General features: G+C 41.8%; 1 protein-coding gene across 1 annotated transcript in view; it reads left to right on the forward strand.

Annotated features, from left to right (window-relative positions):
* The first annotated feature begins 9034 nt into the window (after positions 1-9034).
* LOC109474769 (deleted in malignant brain tumors 1 protein-like) overlaps positions 9035-11437 on the forward strand; it is a 19609-nt gene continuing 17206 nt past the window's right edge. The window contains exon 1 of the mRNA XM_019775130.1: positions 9035-9107. Coding sequence (XP_019630689.1) covers positions 9035-9107 — 73 coding nt within the window. The remainder of the gene's footprint in view (positions 9108-11437) is intronic.

An 11437-nucleotide genomic window follows, 5' to 3' on the forward strand; every position in this document is an offset into this window, starting at 1 on the left:
TACCCCAACCCTAACTACTCTTCTCCTCGGAGGCCAAAGTGAGGACAAGGGAGGGGGGAGGTAGGGTTTCCCAGTGCTGCAAACGGCAGGATGTTTTCTCACTCCTCATGCCCGTAGCCAGGGGGTTCGAGACCCCCCCCCCCCCCACAAGGCTCAAAGGTCCACTTTTTTGGTCCACTTTTTTATGTAAAAGGTCCAATATTTTTCTTGAAAAGATGGACTGGGATCGTAGAAAAACTGCTTCCTTTGTCATTGAATAAAAATTTTATCTCTGATTTTTTCTTGGAAATCCTCTCAAAAATGCACGAAATGCCATTTTAGAAGGTTCATTTTTCAAAATTTTCCGGGGGAGCATGCCCCCGGACCCCCCTACGAACCTCGCGCCTTCGGCGCTCGAGGTCCCCTCAAGCAGTGGGAAGAACCCCCCTATCAAAATCCTGGCTACGGGCATGCTCCTCATGTAGAACTTGTACGGGTAGCGATGAGGAATTTTCCAGGAGAGCATCCTATATGATATCATACGAAGGAAGCATATAGAAAAGCTGCTATTGCCTAACACTACATGTACATGTATGTTCAATGAAAAGCAAGGCATTCATAGTGCTACCCACATGTATTAGGCTAATAACAGGGACAGGGGGTATTCTAATACTACTAGTTTATAATAATGTACACAGGGAACCTAACAGAGAATAGCAGTCGTGAAAGCGGCAATACAAGAATGCAGTGTAAATTGTTGGCTGAGCCTAGACCACATGTAACAACTAGTCTTTCTGCGTTGTAGGATTTGGTTACAGTATCTTACGGTACCTAAGACTGTCACTCTAAGGATCTAGTTAACTTCGACTCTCACTTAAAGCAACACCAAGCCAGGTCGACTTATATGTGGCATGACTTTATTGCCGAACTTCGGTAGGTTGCACAATGCAATGGATCATACAACGTATCTACAGTTTCAAATTACAGTTGAAATCAAACCAAAATGTAAAAGTAGACAAAGAGAACAGAAACCAAATACATGTACAGTTTAGGGTATGAAGGACAACTACTTATAATATAACTGAACTTCAAAACTAAACCGGTGCACTGGACTGACGAGGGAAACAGAGGGACAGACAACCCAGTTCTAGGCGCGCGCGTCCCGCTTTTTCTATTACACGCGGGAGGGCGGAGCAACATTTGCATGGCGGAGGCGTGGTCTGCAGGCTTGGCCAATGACGCGTCTGGGCCACGTGCTCTCACCACCTGACCCCGGACTGTCTAAGACAGTGATTGGCCTGTTACACACAGGGGAAGTCATTTAGTGGCTTTAATATACATTGTAAAATGGTAGTTATGTTTCAAAATTAATGATACCTGTTCCGCGCCATGAAAAAGTGTTCACCTCGGCTGTTATTCTAACAAAGCAGTGGAGACACTACAAGTATTGTGTTACAACCTTTCAAGGAGGACCCGGGAATGAGCATCACCATAGAATTGAATATGAGGATCATCCCAAGGCATATGTGAAGAAGCATACCTTAAGCTGGAGTCACATTTGAAACGGGGCCTGCTCGGCATGTTCTCGGTGTAGACGCCGGCCGGCGTCATGAAGCCGAGCGTACGCCGGCTGTCAGGGTCACAATTAAATGTTATTTTACGGCTCCCTGTCGGGCGCTAAAGCAGCTTCTATTTAAAATTCACAAAGTTTTGGTCACTCTGACGGCCGGTTTCTGTTAGGGACCCGTCCGGTGCCCGGTCAGTCTCCCGTCTTGACCCGTGTGGGACGCGGTAGGGTGCCGACCCTCACTTGCATTCCGGCCGGGCAGCTACAGGGTCCCTGGCGGGGTATAGGGGCAATCCTGGCAGGTCCCAGGCTAGTACGCCCCTGGCTGGTATGGTGGGTTCGCCCCTGGTTGATGCGCAGACCCGTGTATAGTCCCTACGACTCACTGATGATGGAACAATGTCGAGAACATCACAATACCCTCTATAACAACCTTATTCAGAACAATTAAAGCACAAATCAGCACACCTGACGTCATTATCTTGGACAGGTGCCTGTGCGGCCACCTGGCGGGACCGAAGCTAGATTACGGCTTGGTCCATTGAGGTTACGGCGTAGTTTCGGCGTATCTTGCCCGACGGAGCCAGCCACAGGTGATTTTAAGCTTGAGTTAGGCCACGCCGACTTTTATAGATGACATCCTCTGAAGACCCCCAAACTAGCGCGCGCGGGCGAATAAAAAAAATCCGGCCAAAGATAAAAATGCTACTAAACCACAGGAATACAAAGCTGGCATTGTGAATTTGCGGCAGTACTTAGCGACGTATACGACAAACGCTAGCCAGTACATGCTGACGTTTTGCGGAATTAATGAATCAATACTTATGAGTTCTTGAGTCGTGGAGTTCTATAGCCTGGGTGCCCGTCTCCGCATTGTCGCTAGATACCATGGACTACCCAGGCCTAGAGCCAGGCCAGAGCCTTGATGGACATAATTTTTTTAGAACAGGCGAAATTCAATGCGCGCGGAGACATTTTGGATACATTGAAATGTGTCAAGAAGTAGAGGGCATTTACAAAAAATGCACATGCTCTGAACTTTTCTCGATGGATGGGCCTGCACGTTGTAGGAGGTCGTGAAACATCCTTGGTTTCATTCGCAGGAAGGACTTAAAGTCGCAATGATGTTCGCGACAAAGCTCCGTCATCAGTGTCCGTACACGACAGGAGCCCGTCGGAATCCTGCCAGGGACGCGTCAGGATACCCCTGGACCCCGCCAGGGACCTGACAGCTGCCCGGCCGAACTGTAAAAGCCGGTCGGCACCCTACCACACGCCGCACGGGTCAAGACGGGAGACTGACCGGGCACCGGACAGGTCCCTGACAGAAACCGCCCGCCAATGGGACCAAAAGATTATGAATATTAATTAGAAGCCGCCGGCCGGAGCACAACCAGGCCCCGACAGGGAGCCGTAAAAGATCATTTAATTGTGACCCTGACAGTCGGCGCACGCTCGGCTTCATGACGCCGGCCGGCGTCTACACCGAAGACATGTCGAACGGGCCCCATTTCAAATGTGACCCAAGCATAACATATAGTCGGCATGGCCTTAAAATCATTTCGGCGAGGGCCAAAAAAAGACCGGCAGCCGTCGGGAAGCCCGCCAGTCTCCGTCCAGGTCACGTTCGGTAGTGCCAAAAATCAGGCCGAAAACGCGCCGAGCGGGCCCCTTTCTTGAAATGTGACCTAGGCTTTAGCTGCCGGATAGCCATGCCACCGTGCACCTCAATCATCATGGTTAGCCAGTTTCAGCCTGGGAGATCTAATACTCCTAATACTAATAACCTTTTACTACATACAATGTGTTAAACTGTAGAATAAACTGTTTACAAGAATTGAATAATAAAGTCTGAAATCGGAAAACTGTTTTCTCTGTAATCGCAATGGGAACCCCGATTTCGAAAGGAAATTTACTTTTCAAATCATGAGCGAGAGGCTTTCACATTAACGTTGAAGCTGACGTAATCTTCTCTTGAGCTGTGGTAGTGACAGCTACAGTAGTATGGGTAACAGTATTATTAATCGCTACGGTAGAATCAAGTCCAGGACTCTGCTGTTGGCTTGGTGTTGTAATTATGTATAACGTCGGGTAAGAAGTTGTCAGCTCAGGTTGTACTCCGGGTCCATGGGGTTGGGGACTACAGTTCCAGCTCAATGGTTGACGATACTCTGCCTTCAGGGGTCGGTGTTGCGGCTGCTCACTCTGCAATCCAAACCTTTCCCACGTTTCTGCTGTATGACTGCTTTAACGGCCTGTTTCGGCTTGTTGACCACCGTCGGAAGGCTACAAAATTTCGTTTTTGTTTTTGTAATCAAGCGAAAATCAATGCGCGCGATGAGCCTCTATATGCTATCTAGAAATTTAAAAAAAATCACATTGAAATTAGAGCATGCGGCTTACCATGTACACCGGTAAGTTACTGAAAAAAATAGACGCTAGGATATTGGGATTTTCTTACACACAACCAGGGATTCGTAGCTTGCTTCCGTTTCGATGTGAAGAGGGCAACTTCCTCAGAACTTCTGACTAGAGTCCTGCTTTTCGCAGTTATATTTAGCCGATGTAGGTGGCGTTTTTGCGGTGTGAACACAATCTTACACGTGTCTGAGTTTGTATCTCCCCTCGTCCCGGTTTACCTTAGTGCCACCTACATCGGCTGAATATAGCGACGAGAAGCAGTAAACATCGGAGTGTAGATGATTTAGACGTTATTAACAACATATGTCATTTGTTATTAACAATCTGGACAGAGATGGTACTGGGCTATGTTGATATTGCGTGGTGCGGCAAGGTGCAAGAGTCATTTTAAAAGAGTTTCTAAGGTTTCGGTCGTTGGGACAGGAGATCTGATGCGGCCATGCTGTGGGCCAACTTAGTACATGGCTTTCCTAAAAAACGGGACCCCATTTAACGTCCTATCCAAAGGACGTCCCTACATGTTAATGCAGCTAGGTCCTCACTGTATCACTGAGTGAAGTAATACTGGGGTCACATTTGGCTGGCCGGGCTTTTTCTATTAACGAAAAATCAATATGATTTACGCAACTAGTTCCCATAATTAATTTCTTCAACTTATTTGTGCTTTGTTGGATTTTAAATCATACTTTTCGTTCTATTAGACTGCCCGGCCGGGCCCTGGTTTAGAAATGTGACCCCAGCACAAATTTGTTAAATTTGTGTTTCATGACATTCGATATCTTGGTTGTGAGCCGAACACTCTGTCGCTAAGATTTAACTTAGTACCTCAGAATTTTAATATTTTATCAGTGTAATATACGTTCGTGAATCAATGTAATTTTATTCATAGGTGTTGCAACGTAATTTTCCACATTTCATGTTAATTACTAGCAAAGGTATTTCAAAACACCACTTCATGTTGTACGTCTGCTATTTGTTTATATTTATCTTTATTGTTTATAAAGTCATATCGTTTATCGTTACGCCACACGACACCCGGTCTGTTGATTAGAAATTATTGATATTACTCAAGGCTGTGGGATACACTCCAGTACTTCGTAATCATCGCAATGTTTGTCATCTGTAGGTCTGTTTCTACTTCCGAAGCAACCGCACTAACGCATGTTTTCGTAACCCCCCTATGTATTGCTTTAGCTTCAGCCATACGGTGTTTTCAAGGATCACTCCGTCATTTTAGTACATTTCGCACTTTTAAAAGATCTAAGGCAAATTGTATCTTCTTAAATATTACTTACCCAAGCCACCCCGTATCTGCTTTAAGCTTGCACATTACAGGTCATTTGGCCCCAAAAATTAAATCCATTTAACGTTATGACAGAGTAAGAATGAGAAACTTGTTGCTATTGCTGAGGTGGCATTCCATTCAGTTGCGTTGCACCCCGAAATACATCACATATGTACCTGGCGGTAGTCCCAATTTTTAGACTTTCAATGGAATTCAGACTAACATTTATAATGATTTGTTGTTAGTAGATATATCCCGCACGCATTACCAAAATAACGGTTCATCTGGGTGTAATACCAGTTCCAGAACCCCACATACATGTATACAGATTTTGTCAAAAGATAGCCCAAATAACTCCACGGAACTTTCCTCGCCAGTGCCTCCACCTCGAACATTCTTAGAAAGAGCACGCTTTGCCACTTACACTGAAGCAAATCACCCTTTCTTTCTCCATGCACCATCTCTTAGGAGGAAGTTCCACGCTGAAAGCCTTTTCCTACAACAACATCACTATGGAACAAGCTACCACGTGATTGTTTTCCACATAGGTTTAACCTTAAACGTTTTAGGTCTAAGGTCAACAAACATCTGTTCTCAGTAACTCAAAACTCACTTGACCCTTGTTTTGTGGTGAACTATTAAGTAAGTAAAAAAATCTATGACATTTCTAAATCCTGCATTAAAAGAATGTATAATAGAATGAATAAAAAAGGCAGGGGGTATTTGTCCACTCTATACCTTTATATCAAATTTCAAGTGATGTAACCTAAAAATGTAGAAATTGAATCCATTTAAGAAAATAACAGGATCTATGAGAAAAAAGAGAAGAGTAAATGAGTGAAAACAATATTCAAATCAACACCATGTATATACTGAAATAAATATGTATAGACCCAGTAACTCTGTATGAAACATAGCCTCCCTTCACGCTTACATAATGACGTGACGTTACCTGCAGCTGATGATGTTATTTCTCATTCCACAGTAACCAGCGGCACCGGATGTGGAGGGAACCTGACGGCTCCTTCTGGAGGCCCTGTGACGTCACCCAACTATCCCGGTAACTATGGCAACAATGAGAACTGCGAGTGGGCGATCACTGTACCAGAAGGAAGCATCATTATCCTCACGTTTGACAGCTTTCACACTGAGTGGTATAATGACTTTCTTACAATCTACGATGGAGCCAATGATAATGCTACAGAGATAGAAAGGTAATTACTATTATTCATTTGTTTCAGGCGCTTATAATTACTGGCCCATAATTAGACAGTAGACTAACAAAACATTAATACATACAAAACACACACATAAAAATCTAATCCTATATAAACACGTTTTCGGAGGTTTGTGAAGCACGAGTTGCGGTTGAAGAAAACTGACTTAAAAAATGACGTATTGACATGATTTACGTTACGTTTGTTAAATGGCTTTTTCTCCTCTATAAGGTACAACATATATATTTAGGCCTACATACGTAGGCATAGAGTCGGGATATGACTTCAGTACATTGAAAATTTTCGTGTTGGTCTTTGGGAAAGGTTTATTAGCTTTACACGTGATCATATTCCTTCCTTTATTCCTTCCTTTATTACGATACCCTTTAGCCAAAACTGGCTAGTCTTCCAGGGTTCATACAAAGATCATACAATACAAACAACAGATGACATAGTTGAAAATACACATATGACATAAAGAGGAATTTACATTATTACATTATGTACAAATGAAAGATACCTAATTCACACTCTAATCACAGGACTCATATTGTGTGAACAGTTGGCGGATGGCTTTTTTAAAGTTTGATGTGCTTGACAGTGATTTGATGCACGGCGGTCTGTCACTACGGCATTCTTTCCCATTGCTATGCGCGTTCGAAAAGGTATCGTGTTACAAGACGCTATTTTGGCCTGTTTTGGACTACCCGTAAAATATTTGAAAATACACAAATAATATTTAGGGGTAAATTTCGTCAAATTAAAATGAAATTATCGTCTTAACATCCTTTAAATGTTAGCGTTTTATGTTAAATCAATGATTTTTTAAAATTTCGCTCAGAAAGACGATTATTTTCGGGTTTCCGAGCACAAGTCATATCACGTTTTTTGGCAAACATCGTTCAAACCTGGCTACGTATATTACCCCAGATCCCCGATTTTTATATTTTTCGCAGACTAGGAATAAGACAAAAAAATCGAGTTTTAGGGATTTTTTAATTTCTGATTTTAAGTCTAGTTTTTGTCGACATTTTGGTGAAAAAATGGCATTTTTTGACATTTTTCTCACTAAATTACCCATAATTCAAAATTGAGGCCATTTTTCAAAAATCCCTAAAACACGATTTTCGGGACAACCGTTACAGTCATTTTGAGCCGTAAATGGGGTATGTTTGACTCTCCATGTTTCCAGGTTTGAACGAGTTTTGGAGACATGTCATATCGCCAGAAAGTGTGCATTGTGTTATTCATACTGGCGTAAAGAATCATTACAGTATTCAAGGTCACTCAAGGATACGACAGTAGCTTCGCTACATGTTACATGTCCACCAAAAATAATAGCGGACATGTACTGTCCAGGAAACTGTTTGTATCTATAGAAAAGTGTTGTTTTTTATCTGTTGCAATGCACGGAGGTAGAAAGGCTTGTTTTGCCGCTTTATAGTAAATGACCGCAGGTGACCCCGAAATAGAACGCGGGTTCGATTCGAATTCCCCAGATCGAACACGATCGAACACAGTTCGGGTTCTATGACATGTGGGAACTTTGCAGCCCAGATTTTACCACCGTGATGTGTTGTGGTAGTTTGTTCCAAAGGTCGATTGCACGATACTGAAATGTTCTTTTTTTACTGTTTGTTTTTGTTTCGGGGAGCAAGAAACTGTTAGAAGCTGAAAATCTGGTTGAATATTTGTGGGTTGACTGGATTGGAACAAATGAATCATATATGATTTGGGGTTCCTTACTGGATAGCACTCTGAAGAACATATTCAACGTGCTAATAACAAACTTGTCTTTGACCAAAGGCCATCCCAATTCCCTGTGCATCTCCTTAACAGGTGTATCAAATGATCTAGACAACAATATTCTACAGGCTCTGTTTTGCACAACTTGCAATTTCTGGGTGTTTGAAGCAGACATATTGGATAACACTGGTAAACAGTATTGTGCAAGTGATAGAACGATTGCACAAACAACAACTTTACAGACTTTATATTCATTTTCTATTGTCAGCTTGGGTGAACTGATTCTTAATTTGCTAATGTTAACTGTTAATGTTAAATGTTGATGTTAACTAACTGACACCAAAGGTATCAGTCGTTTCAATAGATCAACTGAGCGCACCAACTTCGACTACAGACCTTGATCGACCGATGTTGAAAAAACGAAAAAAATGACATGTTTAGGCTCGTCCTACATGGTATTTAATACTCGAGTAATAAGGATAAGCTATAAATGTCCATGTATGTGATGACCAACTGGGATCTCTGAGGAATGTTTGGAAAGTACCCAACTTTATATTCAAACATCGCACTGGCACTACAAGTTCGAAGTATATATCTTATGCTCCTTAAATCAAACCTACACGAAGTAATAATGATAACCATGGGGTATTCACGGTAATCTCAACGCTTGAATTCATTCTGCATAGCAAAAAACAGTCCCAAAACTGGGAATATTACAATAGATTGTGCGTCAAATATTGATTTTCTTTATTATTCCATAATGTTAGGTTAACCGGTGACCAATCGCAAATTACCCCCATCATCAGCACATCTAACACGATGTTCCTGAGGTTTACATCTAACAGTTGGACATTGGGCAGCAGTCCGGGGGGGTTCCAGTTCAACTACACAAGTAAGATCTTTGACTTCACTTCTCAAATTAACAAGGTCACTGATATCATTTAGTATGCTGGTTAATATTAACTGTGGTTCTGGCAGTTTTCCATCATTTTCGGTATATGATTAGTTTCTGAGACCGAGAAGATGGGAAAATTTGCAAATTATGTAAATAACCGTTTAATTGGTTCTGGTTATTAAGGAAATTTAAAAATTTCATTAGTATACACTATAGGACATTTATAAGTTGTATATAGTTATATAGTTTGTAAAAAAATATCTATGTAATGTACGGGAAATGAACATTTATAGGTAAAAATATATTGCAAATGTACACAATTATTTGATAAATGGCAAAGGAAGGAAATCCATACCTTTACATTGTTTTGTTTCAGGCAGTACTGCAGGTCAATGCTGGGATCCTGGTGTGCCGGCCAATGGGAACAGGGATAACAACAGTAACTTTACATCAGGACAGACAGTCAGGTACACCTGTATGGACGGGTATCAGCTGAGGGGGACTGCGAATATAACCTGCCAGCCGAACGGGACTTGGAGTGGTGCTACACCAACTTGTAGAGGTAATAAATATAGAATAAAAGTATTGACGTTAGGGTTAGAACTCCTGGTTTAAGGTTACCGTAATACTATATACACGTACACCGGTGATCGTCATGTTGTGACATTTGTTCATGACATCATCCCTTAACCCTACTTAGACCGGGGGGGGGGCTAAAAGTGCCCGCGCAAATTTTGATGTCACCTAGCGTCTCAACGGCTAGCCGTAGAACGGCCAAACTTAGTGACTTTTCCTAGAATATTGTTGGAAACAATTCTCTATCATTTTAATGAGATAATAGGTTTTTGTGTTGCCATGGCAACGGGTTTCTGACAGGCATTTTTTGCTAGATTTAGTACTTTTTGTTTCAACAATGGAATTTTATGGGTTTTATGTCAAGCTACTTATGGTTTATAATATTAATAACATCCCACATAATTTTATGTAAATTTCATCATTAAATATGCATAATTTATGCTAATTCGATGACGTCATTGTCCAAGATCCAAGATGGTGGACCATATCATTAGAACAGGTATATACAGGTTATTTTCATTTAAATGTCATCAATACTTCCATTTCTTTTTCAAAAAAAGGTTAAAATGAAGGTCTTTAGTATGTTTATAATGTATTTTAGGCTTTATCATGAAAAAAAATATTTTTGAAAATTCAAGATTGATGATTGATATCTGATGGCGGATATCTTAAATATGTATGATGTCATTTTATGACGTCACCGGTGTTGCTATGGGCAACACAAGACTTAGTACACCCTAATATTCTGTCATAAACACTTTTGGTACAGTTATGTTGAATACCATTTAGTTTTCAGGAAAAAACCTATCTAGACGGTTTGGGCCAATAAAATCACATTAATGACGTCATAATGACGTCATATTACGTCATAACGACAAAAAAATTGTAGATATGATAAAGTTTCACTAGTACATCATCCTCTAAAAAATTGGTGGTCATACGACTTACCGTTCGCGAGTTCTGAGGGGGGAGGGTCTAAAGAGCTCCCCCCGGTCCTCCCATACCAAAAAAAGCCCGGTCTAGGTAGGGTTAAAGATTCCCAGGATGACCGAAAAACGCGGTATGAATAAAGTGAACTCAATTCAAATCGCTTGGGGGAGGGTAACTCAATGACCGGAGGGGGTGGGGTGTTTTGGGGGCCCGACCTAAGTAACTCATAAACTATTTATTACTATCGCATAATCGCTAAATATTCAGATGATAGTCTAAAAGTAAAGTACGGTCGTAAACGTCCTATGTGATTGTACAACGTACAATGGGGCCGCATTTTATCATCTTACTATGAAGACATGTGAATACTTTGCCTTTGGAAATACATCTATATGCAGTGGAACCTGTGCTGTGCAGTGCATGTGAACGCAATATACGGATGCGATATGCAATCCATGCGCTGAATTAGTTATTTTTACTTTTCATGTGCGTCACAGTACCCGAGAGTAATGTGCGCAGGGCTTAAATGTCTGCGCGAAACTCATACGCAATGGCTATTCGCAGAAGTGTGACAGGGCACTACGGGATTGATTAGATTTTGGGCCCCCTGGCGGCTCGTTTTGGTACTGCAGCGGAACTTCCGGTTTTGATATCTCATGATCTAAACATGGTAGGGGCACGAGCTGGGCCATGGGAAAGAAGTGTCGTAGGTTTGCTTTGGAACTGCAGGGGCGTTTCTTTAAAGATAAACATAAGAGGATAACTCATAAACCGGTCGACCGGTGATTTTTGGCATGTAGGTAGCTTAACCCTATCTAGAC

The sequence above is a fragment of the Branchiostoma belcheri genome, unplaced genomic scaffold, assembly GCF_001625305.1.
Source record: "Branchiostoma belcheri isolate BF01 breed outbred unplaced genomic scaffold, Haploidv18h27 scaffold318, whole genome shotgun sequence".
Classification (NCBI taxonomy): Eukaryota; Metazoa; Chordata; class Leptocardii; order Amphioxiformes; family Branchiostomatidae; genus Branchiostoma; species Branchiostoma belcheri.